Here is a 14,994-nt window from a genome sequence, read left to right on the forward strand (position 1 = left end):
GTGAGTTTGTTTGTCATCCATTCATTTTGTTTGTAATGAAGTGACCCCCGCTCATTATACAGGTATGGTTTGTGTAGCTCTTGCTGCTTATGTTTAAAGAAAAGGTCAAACAGTCATGTATTCTGACATTTGTCGAATGCTTGTTGGCTGCCATTCGGACGAGCACAGACATATTCCAGGATAGGGCACGGGGAAGAACCAACAGGGATGACGAGAACTTATTCCATGGTGGAATGAAGTGTTTTCGGCCAGACAAATCCCGGTTGTGCGTCGGAGCAGAGACACCTGAATGTTTCGGTTGTGTTCACTGGGACATCTGTTTGACCTCTCGTAGACCCTGAAGACGCACTAAGAGGCTTCCCGTAAACGGAGGCCAGCTGACTGACTCTCGGCTCCAATGACTCCCTTGTGCTTTATATTTGTGTGTTGTTGTATTGTAGTCATAGGTTAATGAACAACTGAGAGCAAGTGGAGAACACTTCCTGGATATTGAACCCATGAGTGTTCACGGGATGGAGTTGGAGCGGTTGCTAAGGGCCGGTAATCATAAGTGACCTTGTGTCACATTGTTTGACAATACAGAACAGTCCTTCTGTTTCTTATATAACTGCTACACTGACGACCGTCAATTAAAAGCACATTCTGCTTTCGATCGAACGGTAAACGGAGGCATTTCAAATCAGTGCTAGGAACGCCCTAACGATAATCCTTCTGTGCGGTTTTCCCTGAAAATATACAACCTCAAGAGGCGTGCTCTCAGTTGGCATCGTCATTGCTTACAGTCTCAGTGGAGAAGTCACTTTTTCTCCTTCCTAATCAAGGGATCACAGGGCACCTTTCGCTGTGCTGTAACCACAGGCCGAGTCACCTGCCACTCTCCAGCTCCGCTTGCTGACCCCGGCGGACGTAGAGCTGTCCCCCCCCCCCCCCATGTTCAGAACCACCATTGGCTCCGAAGCGTCTCGCACTCAAAGCCAGATGTCCCGATGGACATCGAGGGCCTCGTTCAATTCCTGTTTCATTATCCCTCGTTTACGACCAGCGCCCGGAATCATGTCTTATCAGCGTTCCAAGCTTCGGTCAAAAAAATGAAAAGAGAGAGAGAGAGAGAGGGAGTGTGGAAAATGAGGAGGGCGACACCTGCGAACGACTGGGAGGCTGGAAGGGAATCCCAGGCGCAAGGGGCTCTTGTTAGGCGTCATCACTATAGCAACGGTCCAAGCATTCGCTTTGTCAAGATGGAAGCCAAGAGCGAGGGGAGATCGCTTGTGGAAAGAATTACAGCGGAGTTAATAAACTGCATCCATGTGATGGGTCACCCCCCCATGCCTCCCTCCCCACCAAGGACTGACCTTGTTATCATGATTATTATTTCATTGTTTTCCTTTAAAGGCAAAGATTAGACTATTTTTAGCGTGGGCTGGGCATCAATAGAATGCCTGGGAAACTGATTATGTTTCATGTCCCATGCGCATATTGAAATATGATATCAAATAAATCTCTGCAAAGCATGCTCAGAATGTCATGAAAGAAATTGTTCTCGCTATCTGTTTATCTGTTCCATAAATAACATTGTACACATGCAGTGTATCTGTCCACCCGTCCCTGTTATAGCTCTCAAACAATTTTTGGAAGTGAAATTAATTTTTCCAGACGTTTTATGACCCAAGCTCAACCCAAGCTTTGGAAGAACACTGTTTGTGTGTAACTTTAATCATGTTTCAACTTTTAGACACAGCGTCCTCCGCTCTCTCTGTTTATTCTCATCTTCATCCCCCCCCCTCTACCATCCCTACAGGTTTTTGCACAACAACAGAATCACTCACCTGGTCCCAGGGACCTTCACTCACCTTGAGTCCATGAAAAGACTGTGAGTAGATGACATCCACTCTTAAGTTGGGGGGGGGGGGGGGAAGCATGGATGTATTACAGGAACTGGATAAACAGAACCGCCATTTCAGCGAATCGGCTTGCGTTTGAAAACGCCCGCTGTGGTGACGTTTTTCTTTCTTTTAGCTTTTTTTCAGATGTCCTGGTCACCCATGGAGGGAATGTGCGTTACTCATAGATATTATAAAGGGTTTCCTGCTCAGCAAACTGGAGCGGGCGTATGAGTCTGTACAAGCGGACACTGGCACTTAAAAATAGTACTTATTTGTAAATGTAAATGTATTAGTCGCGCTGGACGATGTCCATGCCAGAGTTGGCCATTAGGAAATGTTTGCCGCAGCCAGTAGGAGCTGATCAGCTGGATCAGCTGGATCAGCTACCCCGCCAGCCATTTTAAAGTTGGGGAAAATGGGGGGAAGGGAGGAGGAGGTGGGGGTGTAAAAGACAGCTGAGGGGCTGGAGGAGTGGTAATGCACTTGTCCACGGTTCTTAGCTCAATCCCCTCCTCCCCCAAAACCCCCCCCAATCTAGTACTTCCAATGCCAGGTGGAGATGCTGTGTGTGTGTGTGTGTGTGTGTGTGTGTGTGTGTGTGTGTGTGTGTGTGTGTGTGTGTGTGTGTGTGTGTGTGTGTGTGCGTGTGTGTGTGTGTGTGTTTGGTTGTGTGCCATCAGAGCCACTGCGCACCCCGCCTTTCTCACGCTTCTCTGGCCACGAGGAGGATTGTGTCCAGGGGCCTTTAGTTCCCCAGGCCTTTCATTCTCTTCCCCTTTTCTCTGCACCGTTTCTGAGTGAGAACTACACCCACCGGAGAACCACCGAAGCCCTTCACCCTCAGAAAAAACACGCTCCATTGTATTATACCCAATGAGACAACCTGGGGTTGGCGCACTGACACCAACGATCCACAAAATGCGCAAACAGCCCTTTCAGCGGTTGCTACTTTGGTTTGCGGTGGAGCAGCCTAAACAATTTGGGCGACTGTCCTTACTTACTCAAGAGTGAACCGCTATTTCTGTGTCCGATGAGGTCAAGAGAATCAGATGTTCTTCACAGTTTGTTCACGGTACATTACGAGGCACAGTGGGATGTCAAGGCGACGATCCCGCCAAGAAGTCTGTCTCGACTCATCGGCGTACATGTCAACACCGCGACTTGCGAATGGGGTCGATGATGTCCACGGGGAGCGAAGGCACCTTGAGGATTTTCAACACGCACCAACAAAAGAAAAACTAGTGTCGTGCACTGCTGGTCTGTAACCGTGGCAGCGGCGAAGACATAACCCGGGTCGTAGGTGTGAGTCCCAACTACCGTTCACAAAGCGCTGGGGCCAGCGTGTAATCCTGTCTCTCCGTCCGGCCAACAGAACGAACGGAACGAGCTGAGTCTTGGCTCGCGGCCACCGTTTTCTCCCTTCCCCTCTCCGCCGTGAGTTACTGCGTCCAGGCTGACTCAGATCCGCCGCCAGCCCGCCGGAGACAGGATTCCTCACAGAGTACGCAGACCAACGATCCGGCTACGAGTGCACTCCTCCGACAGGGGAAAAAACACTTTGTTTCTTGCTGGAGAATAGAATAGTGTGAAGAGTCTGGATTTAACCTCTACGAAGACAAACAAAGGCGATTGTTCTATTTGACGGTTTTAGGGATTTGAGCTACAGAGTCGCTCAGCGGCGCCCAAAACCAAAAACCCCCCAGAACAAACTAGAAAGAGTGGTAGCCATGGATATAACCCACCCCAATCGAACCATTAAAGGGCTTGTGAAGTGGGCCGGCGCTGGGGCCGAGGGAGGCCAGAAGGCACTGGGTCCCTCCGCAGGAAGTGGGGGTCTTCCAGCGCGGCCCCGATGGCTCTCCGTATAAATGGGAGCGAGCCAAAGTTTGTCGACGCCGCCGTGGCTGCCAGGGATCGTTTACAACACCCCTGCTCCCAGCGCATGTCCAACAGTTTCACCATGTGTTTACCGCACTCATGTCTTTGGCCCCGCGCCCGGCGAATTCCGATTCATCTCTTTGTGTCTCTTCTGTCTGCGTGTCCCCACGCTTAATGTATGTCTGTGTACAAAAAGGATAGATATATAGCTCTGAGTGGATGTGCGAGGGTGTAGCATACAGTGGATTTGAATTATAATCGCCATTTTAAATAAATATAAATGAACCCCCTCTCCCCCTACCCAAAACCTAAAATATTATGTGTGTGTGTGTGTGCATTTGTGTGTGTTTGTGTGTATGTTTGTGTGCATGTGTGTGTGCGTGTGCATGTGTGTGTGTTTGTGTGTTGTGTGTGTGTGTGTGCCTGCCTGTGTGTCTGTGTGTGTGTGTGTGTGCCTGTGCGTGCGTGTGTGTGTGTGTGTGCAGGCGCCTGGACTCCAACATGCTGAACTGTGACTGTGAGCTGCTGTGGTTGGCCGACCTGCTGAAGCAGTACTCCGAGTCGGGCAACGCCCAGGCCGCCGCCACCTGCGACCACCCCGGGAGGCTGCAGGGCCGCTCGGTCGCCACGCTCAGCGCCCAGGAGCTCAACTGTGGTACGTGGACAGAGAGATTCACTCACTCATTCATTCGTCCGTTTCAGTTTAATTCAGTAGGCATTAAACAGTGTGGTACGCATAGAGAGGGTTTCATTCATCCATTAATCCATCCATTCATCTATTCATTTATTCATTGATTCATTTCAGCTTCATTCAGTCGTAATCTGACCGTGGTAGGAATTCCATTGGTATGCATATATCCATTAATCATCCATTAATCCATAAATTCATTCATTTAAGTTGAATTCAGTGGTCATTAGTCTGTGGTCAGAATCACAATGTGGCGCGTATATTGAGCGTTCTATTAATCTGCTTATCCTTTCCTTCATTACCTAATCCATGCAACTATTCGGTTTCATTCAGTTGGAATGGAACTGGTAGGAATCACTATTGTCCGCGTAATGGATGGACCCATCCATCCGTCCATTCATTCTCCTCAGCTTCATTCAGTAGGAGAGGGGGGAGTGGGAGTGGGAGTGGGACCTTTTCACAATCACCGCGGCGGCGGCCATTTGTGCTACGATGCACTTTTGCAGTGATTATGAAACATTTCACTTCTCAAATAATAAACCACGAATTCAGACACCTGCACTGCTGGTACACTCTAACATACTCTCACACAGACAGACACACACACACACACACACGTCAGACACACTCGTCCTCACCAAACCACAGCTCAATCCACACCAGTAACCACAGCCTTCCTGGCCATGAGGGGCAGACCGGCTCACTCTCTCTCGGCCTCCCTCTCTTTCCGCCTCTGTCAATCACTCTCTCTATCCGTCCCTCCCTCTCTCTCTCTCTCTCTCTCTCTCTCTCTCTCTCTCTCTCTCTCTCTCTCTCTCTCTCACTCACTCTCTCTCTCTCTCTCTCTCAATCCCTCGGTGCCTTTTATCTCTTTCATAGACGTAATGTTTCACAATCGCATTTGTTTTCCAACAATCCTAATATATCTCTTTATTTTCTGTCTGTTCCTCATATCTCGTTCTCTCTCTGTCTCTCGTTTTATAACGCACAAATGCACGCAGACACGCACACACACACACACACACAGGTGGATCCACTCTATGTATGAGCTTTGCAGACTCCCAGCTGTTTCAGCACTCACACCCCACCTACTGGGCCCCTAGTCTGGGTTGGGTTTCAGCCTGGAGGCCTCCAGCTTCCCGATCGCTGGCCACCAATCACTAAGGCATCTGCTCCCTCTGTTGCTAAAAATCGTGTGTGTGTGTGTGTGTGTGTGTGTGTGTGTGTGTGTGTGTGTGTGTGTGTGTGTGTGTGTGTGTGTGTGAGAGAGAGTCTGTGAATCTGTGTGTGTGTGTGTGTGTGTGTGTGTGTGTGTGTGTGTGTGTGTGTGTGTGTGTGTGTGTGTGTGTGTGTGTGTGTGTGTGTGTGTGTGTGTGTGTGTGTGTGTGTAGAAGTCTAGAATCGGAGTCATTAACAGTGTTAGTGCTCCTTCCAGTTAAGTCGGCTCAGATCAATTCCTGGTTGTGTAAAGCCTGACTCTGAGCCCTGCTAAGATGATTGGGAGTCTGAATGCGGTGGGTTTGGGAAATATTACGTCTTCGCCTTTTATTTGTCGTGGTGGCTTTTTCCTGTGTTTTCTACACGTTTCATATAATTATTTAAAGTCATTCCTTTTTATATTTTAATGCAAGAGACCTAGACATTAACATATGCAACAATTACCAATTACAACCTAATTGTTTTTTATGGTTTTGTAAACCTCTGTCCACATCCACATCAGTACCACCAAACAGTGAAAGCAGTACCAAAGAAATGTGCATTGAATACTTGCCTGGCATTCAGTTGATTGTCTGTGGTGGAGCCTTGGCCTCTGTCCCCGGGAGTCTGGACGGCTCTCCTCTTCTTAGTGGGGTCCGCTCTCTGCGCCGGGCGGGCCGGGGCGGGGCCGGGCAGGGAGCAGTTGGCAGACCGACGGGTGTAACCCAACCGCGCTTTAAGCTCAGTCGCTAATGACGCCCTGCGACTTGCCCCGTCTTGCTGAATGAACATTGAACCCCCCCTCCCTCCCCCTCCCCCTTCCGTTCCTGTCATCCGTCTGCGTTGGTCAGGGAGAAGAATGCTGGTGGGGGGAAAAAAAACATGGTGGAAACAATGCGACTTATTTAACCCCCAACGCCCCCATCTCTTCCTCCTTCACAAACTGTATTGAATCCACGCACAGCCACACACCACCTCCAACCATCTAAACATCCTCCGTACATGGCAGAGGGGTGGGCTTCCACAGAGGGGTCTGGGGTCCGAACAGCAGCCCTGGGTGAATCGTGTCGCCAGCTGCCGTCTTCTGGTGTCGCCGTCGGTGTGGATGTGCGGAGAGGGAGCGACGGGGAGGTCAAGTCGACAGCTACAAGCGAGAGTGAGAGAGAGAGCAGAGGAGAGATGGACGGGGCTTAACGGTCCAGAAGGGTGAGATCTTTAGGAGCAGCTGATCAGGGGCCAGGTGGAGCCGCTCACAGATGGAGTGGCGTGGGAAGATTCATGGGCAATGGGCCAAGTGTGTGGTTTTGAGAGGAGGAGGAGACAGAGGAGGAGCAGCACTGCTCACGTGTTCACCATGTGTGTTGGTGTGTGTGTGTGTGTGTGTGGCAACCATGACCAAAAACAAGTTGCAGTGGTTAAGAGAGTAAGTGGGGGGTAGAACACATGTCAGTACAACCCGAGATCGCATCCAATAATGCTCCTGGATTCGTAAGCATGTACGTATGGCACACATTGCACGTCTGCACATGACGTCTTTGTGGAGGAAAGCATCCGTTGCATGTACAGGCAGTTTAGGAAGAGTCGCCCTGACAACACACACACAGCTGGCTCACACCTTACAACCCCCCCCCCCCCCCCACACACACACACACAAACACACACACGCACGCAAGCACACACGCATACATGCACACAAACAAACACAGATCCCCCACCACTTCCTCAATAATGGTTTCTGTTTGCATGGGTACATGCCTACCCTTGTTCTAACCCAGGGAACCCCCCTATTCATCCCCGAAATGAGGTGCTCGTAGCAAGGGGGGCCGGAAGTTGTTGGAAGTGGGTGGAGGGGTCTCCTGTCACTGGAAATGTAAAGTGTGTGTAGTCATGATGCTTGTTGCATCTGTTCTGCAGACCAGCATCTTTTGTTTGTGACATCTGGACAGCTGTAGGCCGGTGTGGTGGATGTCCTGATGTAGAGTATGTATTTGTTAACTGCGGTGTTGACTTTTCCCTGTGCCGTTTGAGAAGTGCTAACTGTAAACAGAAGAAAAGTTGTTTGCCTTTGGCCCTTTGAATAGGTTGAATCGATTTTGAGTCTTTGGAGTGTGTACAACGTGCAGAGATAAGCATTCTTCAAAAATAGAATACACAAAGCTGCAACCGAGGCCTAATGTACCCAGTCCCACCACGGCTAGGGGGGATTGATAGTATGCGTTCGAGCCGGCAGCATTGATGAGGATGGGTGTTTGACAGATCGATCCAGTGGATGGATCCAGTGTACACTAGGGTGTTGAAGGGCACTGAATATAGTAGGACTTTCATAGTCTGTAGTTTTCTTTTGTTTTTTAATGTGTAATACAAGTGAGTGTGTGCGTGGGTGTTCCATATCATTTACTTTCATCAGCTTTCCACTGGGTCTCACCCCCTGCTTCCCCTCGATGGAATAAACCAACTAAAAATAGTTGTTTGCTTGCAGGTCAACCAGTTAGATACAGAGGATTGTTAAGCCTGCTGTATTTAACCTCTGCTGCACATTTGCCTGATGTCTTTACCCTTCTCTTTAAAGGGCTATCTTTATCTAACCTTGCAAGACTAATCAGGGGCGTGTCAGAAGAAACTGAGATCTAAGAGACAGATCTGTTATGCTCTGTGTTCAGCTTTGTGGAAGGGACATGGCTTAATATTACAATCTGTATTTGGCTCTGCATGGACACACTTGCAAGCACTCATACAAACATGCACGCACGCACATACACACGCAATGAATCCCACCGAAAATCCTGGCATACCAGACATCGGTGACCCCCAGCTGATAAGCAGAGCAGACAGAGAGGGAGCGAGAGAGACAAAGAGAGAGAAAGAGAAGTCAACCTCATATCTAATCCTAATTGATCCGACATCAAGTGTGTTGGACTGCTGTGTTAAACATAGACACATCATATAATCCACGCTACGTCTGTTTGGGTTGCCTGTGTTAGTAGTGCTGTTTCATCTTTGTTGTGCCGGCATCTGAATCTTCTCTGTCTGAAACCTAAAAAGCAACGCACCCAACTGAACTCAGGCCTTCCTCTTCCAGAGGTTCCCAGGATCACGTCGGAGCCCCGGGACGTGGACGTCACGTCGGGGAACACCGTGTACTTCACCTGCCGGGCGGAGGGGAACCCTAAACCGCAGATCATCTGGCTCAGGAACAAGTAAGGACGCGCCCCTCATTGGTCGTTCAGCGATATAGGACACATAGATCAGGGGGGGGGTGGGATAGGGCAAAGGCCTGGGTTGTTTTACTCCTAGCTAGGTTGTTTGTTCAATCCCCAACGTCCACCCTGTAGGCAGTAAGGTTTCTAACCCCTATCAAAAAAATGTAAATAAAATAATCTGTAATGGTATCGATGACGTCGCCTCCCACAGGTGAGGAGGGGTAAAACAGGTTTCTCATCCCTCCATGTGTGTGTGTGTGTGTGTGTGTGTGTGTGTGTGTGTGTGTGGTGGCAGCAATGCTCTGAACATGCGTGACGACAGCCGGCTGAACCTGCTGGAGGACGGCACCCTGATGATCCAGGACACCCGGGAGACGGACCAAGGCGTGTACCAGTGCATGGCCAAGAACGTGGCCGGGGAGGTCAAGACCTCCGAGGTCACCCTCAGATACTTCGGGGCGCCCTGTGAGTCCATTTTCGCTTCTTCTGGATGAATCTGTAATATCGTCTGGTTTAGTTGTATTGTCGCATTGTTGTTATTTAGTTTGTTTGTAAGTTGTTGTTTTTTTTCAGTGGTTGAAATTCTATTTAAAAAGCAACACGTTGCTGCTCAAAAGTCCAAATGCACATTTCCAATTCGACACGTAAAAAGTTGCACATGAATTGACTTCATGTCGAACCCTTTGGTGAATTAATGTGGTTTATTCACGGTCTGGTTAAAAAGGTTACACATTGGCTCATTACGTGGAGGCATCAGCTGGTCTTTACAAACCCTGCAGCAGTGGAAAGTTCTATTCTTTCTTTGATTTCATTAATTGTTGAAGGTTCCAAAAAAACACGCTTTTATTGTGGAAACGACCGCTACTCTTCTGCCTTTATGAGCAACATTCCAACCTTGATGAGGCACAACTAAAAAGTGCAGTACACAACCTCACGCATGCTGTGCGTGTGTGTGTGTGTGTGTGTGTGTGTGTGTGTGTGTGTGTGTGTGTGTGTGTGTGCGCATGTTTGCATCTGTTGGGAGCCACTCGGTTCAGCCCCAGGATCCATCGGGTTCAGATGGGCCGGGATTTCCCACTGCGCTGTGAACTGTTGGGAGCCATGTTTCCTGGGAACATTTTTATTTAGACATATACACACACGCACACACACTCACCCACACACACACACAAACACACAGGGACACGCTCAAACAAAAAACATGTCTTTGGGCGTCTCAACTCAGTTTTTTGAAGTATCTCTCTCTCTCTGTCTCTCCCATTCGCTATCTCTCCCATTATCTTCCTCTCTCTCTCTCTCTCTCTCTCTCTCTCTCGCTCTCTCTCTCTCTAATGTACTTTTCCTGCATACTCATCTGTCGCTCTGGGCGGTCGACTGTCTGAGATGATCACTGTCGTTTCCGGATGACCCCTGAGGTCGTCGCCTTGGGGAGACTGATGGCGTGGGGAGGGGAGGGACGTTGAGTTGAAGGGGTGGGGGGGGGGGGGGTTCAGTTCCCGCTATTTTGTGATGGAGCGGTTCCTGTGCTTTGTGGAGCAGATGTTGTGCGTTTCCTGTCCCACTTGGAGAGTGTAAACGCTGGGGCCTCAACCATGCTGTGTACACAACTCCCCAGACAGAGTAATCACTGGACTAATATGGACTGCAAGCACTCCACTGCATATGTGTGCTCTGTACGTTTTTCTGAGCAGCAAGTCAAGGCAGGGCTGGGGGGGGGGGGGGGGGATATTACATATTACACAAGAGGTGACAAGTTTGGATGTTTTGCACTTTGAGCACCAAAGCATGAAGAAACGGTCTGATGACCCAAGCTGGTTTTACCGATTGCTTCTGCTGACACACCGGTTTTCATTCACGTTGCGTTGTTTGAAACAACAGATTGAATGGGAAGAGTCGATGTTTGTGTCTAATGTATTGTATAAAGTGAACTTCCTGGCACATGAGTCTTGCCAATCTTTACCCTGCTTCCCGGCTTTCTTGTCCTTATCTCCTCCTCATCCCTCCTCCTGACTGTTTTGTTCTGCGACCGCTGCCTACATGAAGCACCACGACCGAAGCCTTCCTGCCTTTTAAACCACGTAACCAACCCCCCCCCCCTCCCCCCCCGCCCTCCATTCAGCCCGGCCCAGCTTCGTCATCCAGCCCCAGAACACGGAGGTGTTGGTGGGGGAGAGCGTGACGCTGGAGTGCAGCGCCACGGGCCAGCCGCAGCCCCGCGTCTCCTGGACCAAGGGGGACCGCACGCCGCTGCCCAACGACGCGCGCATCAACATCACGCCGTCCGGCGGCCTCTTCATCCAGAACACGGTGCAGGAGGACGGCGGCCAGTACACCTGCTTCGCCTCCAACAACGTGGACACCATCCACGCCGGCGCACACATCATCGTTCAGGGTGAGGGGGGGGGACCGCCCTGGGAGCTAGCGAGCGCTGAAGGGCGTCTGTTTTTTTTGGTGGGGTTACGTCTGGTTTGTGACACGTGAAAATAGTTTGGTTCAACCAATACATCCCCTTACACAGTTAGCCCGATCTACATAGATAGACTCCCCTGTTGAATGTAAGACAATAGAAATGCTGCTTCTGTTTGGTCCTTCAGCCCACTCTTTTATCCAAAGCGAGTGAGCTACAGGTCATCATTATGGGGAAAAGCCTTGCTCAAGAATGCCTATAGGCAGACTGTAGCGGACATCAGGCTTTGAGTAGAATTCAATTGAACGGTAAAAGCATAACGGAAGCCACATTTGTAGGAAACAGAGCTCATTCTGACAGTACTCCAGATGCCTGCCGTATACTCCTGTATGACTTTTATTTCACATTCTAGCAACCCCTTAAAAACCTGGAGCCTTCAACCCGTAGCTCAAACCCACACACCACGCAACCTGTTCATAATCCCACCGCATAAACCCCATCCCTCTGCCTCTCTCCCCCCCAGCCGTCCCCCAGTTCACCGTCACCCCCCAGGACCAGTCTGCGCTGGAGGGCCACACGGTGGACTTCCCCTGCCAGGCCAGCGGCAACCCGCAGCCCGTCATCGCCTGGACGCGGGGCAACAGCCCGCTGCCCCAGGACCGCCGGCACCAGGTGCTGTCCAGCGGCACGCTGCGCGTCTCCCGCGTGGCGGCCCACGACGAGGGCCAGTACGAGTGCCAGGCGGTCAGCCCCGTGGGCACCGCCCGCGCCGCGGCGCAGCTCAGCATCCAGCAGAGGGGTAAGGGCACGGGGCGGCCCGAGGTGGAGGGCCCCGCCGGTGTCGCACACGTGTGTCACACATGTGTGTATGATTGAACTCATGATCACATACATGGATGTAATCAGAGACTGTGTGGCCAGAGGTGGAGGGCCCTGCCTTTGTTATGCTGTTTATCCATGCATGAGTATACATGTATGTACAAAAGCACACGTTTCCATTCCTCCACTCAATTGCGGAATTGTTGGATGAAGCACCTCAGACGTTGATTTATTGTGAAGCCCGACATGCCCCGACGCGTACACAATAAGCCTTTGTGTAACACTACGAAAGGTGCAAAGCAATTGATGTCATGTCGCATACACAGATTAGTGTAGAAAGTGACCTCCATTCTGTGTCATCACGCAGGACTTGTTTTGTATGCATTATGTAGAGTGTGAGTCGTTAAACAGTAGCAATGGACCAGCTCCCTCTGAACACTCCTCGCGTTGTGTGGGAGGAAGGGGTTGTGATGTACTTAAATGTTAAAGAGGGAGTGGTGCAGCACAATCTACGTCCTCTGCGGCTATTTTTATCGTTTGCACACGAGGGTCTGCCATTAGATCGCAACAATGCCTCCACACAGTGACAGACAAAAGCTGTTTGTGTGCCTGTGTGTGTGCCTGTGTGTGTGTGTGTGTGTGTGTGTGTGTGTGTGCCTGTGTGCCTGTGTGTGTGTGTGTGTGTGTGTGTGTTTTGCATGTGTCATTTGGTGTGCATTATTGCACGTACAGGTCTTTCTATTGCCACAGTGTATATGTGAATGTGTACGACTTTGTGTGCCCCGCCGTGTGTGTGTGTGTGTTTGTGTGCACTAGTGTGCGTGATTATATGTTCATCCTTTTGTGTTATTGTGTCTGTATGAATGTATTCACCTTTCTTTGCGTATGTGTGTTTATACGTTTGTGTGTGTGTGCGTGTGTGCGTGTGTGTGTGCGTGTGTGTGTGTGTGTCTGTTCACTGTGTACTGTGTGTGCGTGTGTGCTGAAATGATAGGTTTGGCGCAGCCCGGGAAAGCATGGGAGTCTGTAATCCCCAGATGACACCATGTTTTCCATGTAGTAATGGCTGTTAACGTGGCCTCAAGTACACGCTTCATAATGACTGTAAAGAAAAGAGCTACTGAGCGACTAACGCAAAAATCAAGCAGCCGGTTGGGTTGCTCTGCTGGGCTCTCCCAGTCAACGTAGAGAGAGAGCGAGAGAGAGGGAGTGGGAGAGTGAAAAAGAAAGAGAGAGCGAGAGACCCCCCCGTTGCCGTCTGTTCAACGTCTGCCATCTAAATCTGATGTCATTTATGTTGACAGTGTGAGCACAGCTGTAGCACAGGAACACACACAGTTTCAATTTTTTTTGTGCCCTTATTCCTGATAAATTTACCCAGAAAACACACGACTAATTCAAAACAGGAAATTGTATAAGTATGCTTAATATGTTAGTTGTAGTTTAATACAATAGGTTGAAATCCCTGGTATAAGTATCTATGGTTCATCTCAATGGGGTACCAGCTCCCCCCCCCTCCCACCCCCAGATCATTGGTTCTCCAACAGCCATTGTGTTTGTTTCCCAGAGCCAGTGGGCTGGTCATTGGATCAGAGACAGGAACACGGGTGGAATTTGACTTCTTCCAACCCCCAGAGTTTTATCATGTCAATGATTCATCCCGCGTCTGTGTGTGTGTGTGTGGGGTGTGTGTGTGTGTGTGTGTGTGTGTGTGTGTGTGTGTGTGTGTGTGTGTGTGTGTGTGTGTGTGTGTGTGTGTGTGTGTGTGTGTGTGTGTGTGTGTGTGTGTGTGTGTGTGTATGCGTGTGTATGCGTGTGTGTGTGTATGCGTGTGTGCGTGCGTAGTTTGACTCTGGTCAGTATATCCTTGTTCTGCGGTTTACAAAACAAAAACGATATAGAAAAATCGTAACGTCTGATTGATTGAAACGTTAAATTATGAATAAGTGAATGAAGAATCGTATTGATTTAGTAACTCAATGCTGTACCCCAACAAAAATATCAAAATTGATGTTTTGTGTTTCCTGTTGTTTATCAAAACCACCTGTGTTTATTATCGTTTACAAATGTGCATTTCATTTCATTTACAAAGAAATACCAAACAACCATGAAAATGAAATATAGTTTGCATACAAAGTAAGCACTGTAGCTTAGCAGCCAAGCTAAATCTTTATAAATAACCACACAGATTTGCTGCAGTGAAGTGTGTTACTGTAAATGGTGGCTGTGCTATGCTAAGGCCCACTTTCTAAACGTTCTACCCATGGCAGTTGCATTACTGTTTTCTTGAAACTCATTGACTGTGTGTTGAAACTGGACGTTGCCTAACCATTAACACGGCCCTATGTGTCTTTGTGTGTATGTTTGAACTCATTCAGTAACGCCTGTTTTCACAAATGCTCCAAGGGACCTGACGGTGGAGTCTGGCCAGGACGCCCAGATTCCCTGCAGCGCTCAGGGCCAACCTCAGCCCGTCCTCACCTGGAACAAGGTTAGAGGCTTGACCCCCCCCTCCGTGCCCCACCTACCTACCAGCCCCACCTATCTCCCCCGGGGAACGGAGTGTCCGTCAAAACGAAGCGCTCATCCTCAGAGGAGGATTAGCCTTAGGAAGGAGGTCAACTTGGGGTGAGAGGGTGGGGCTGGAGAGGAATGCGGGCGTTTGGTTCCCTGTGGATTTTTCCTTTTTTTTTTTCGTTTTATTTCCGTGGCTTCTCGCTAACAGCGCTAGCTCGCTCACGGAGCCGTTATTCCCCGGGCTATGTAGCATTGTAGCTTGCTAACGCCCCCCCCGGTCAGGCCTGGGCAAGCACCTTCCAGGCTCTCAACATCCACAGTGTAGACAGTCGACCGAGACGATCCTCATGTCCACACGGCTCCCCGGTGTCCTACCCTGTTGACCTTTCCTAAACATCTCCACCT

General features: G+C 49.7%; 1 protein-coding gene across 2 annotated transcripts in view; it reads left to right on the forward strand.

The window, feature by feature from the left end:
• The window catches only part of LOC132457691 (peroxidasin-like), a 35,699-nt gene extending 20,723 nt beyond the window's left edge, over positions 1-14,976 (forward strand). The window contains exons 5-11 of one of the 2 annotated variants that reach the window (XM_060051985.1): positions 1,799-1,870; positions 4,247-4,416; positions 8,726-8,843; positions 9,142-9,311; positions 10,966-11,238; positions 11,777-12,052; positions 14,451-14,976. In XM_060051985.1, coding sequence (XP_059907968.1) covers positions 1,799-1,870; positions 4,247-4,416; positions 8,726-8,843; positions 9,142-9,311; positions 10,966-11,238; positions 11,777-12,052; positions 14,451-14,704 — 1,333 coding nt within the window. In that variant the 3' untranslated portion in view covers positions 14,705-14,976. The remainder of the gene's footprint in view (positions 1-1,798; positions 1,871-4,246; positions 4,417-8,725; positions 8,844-9,141; positions 9,312-10,965; positions 11,239-11,776; positions 12,053-14,450) is intronic. The other variant, XM_060051984.1, reaches the window with a different exon arrangement.
• The last annotated feature ends 18 nt before the right edge of the window (positions 14,977-14,994 follow it).

This window comes from Gadus macrocephalus, chromosome 5, assembly GCF_031168955.1.
Source record: "Gadus macrocephalus chromosome 5, ASM3116895v1".
In the NCBI taxonomy this organism is placed as follows: domain Eukaryota; kingdom Metazoa; phylum Chordata; class Actinopteri; order Gadiformes; family Gadidae; genus Gadus; species Gadus macrocephalus.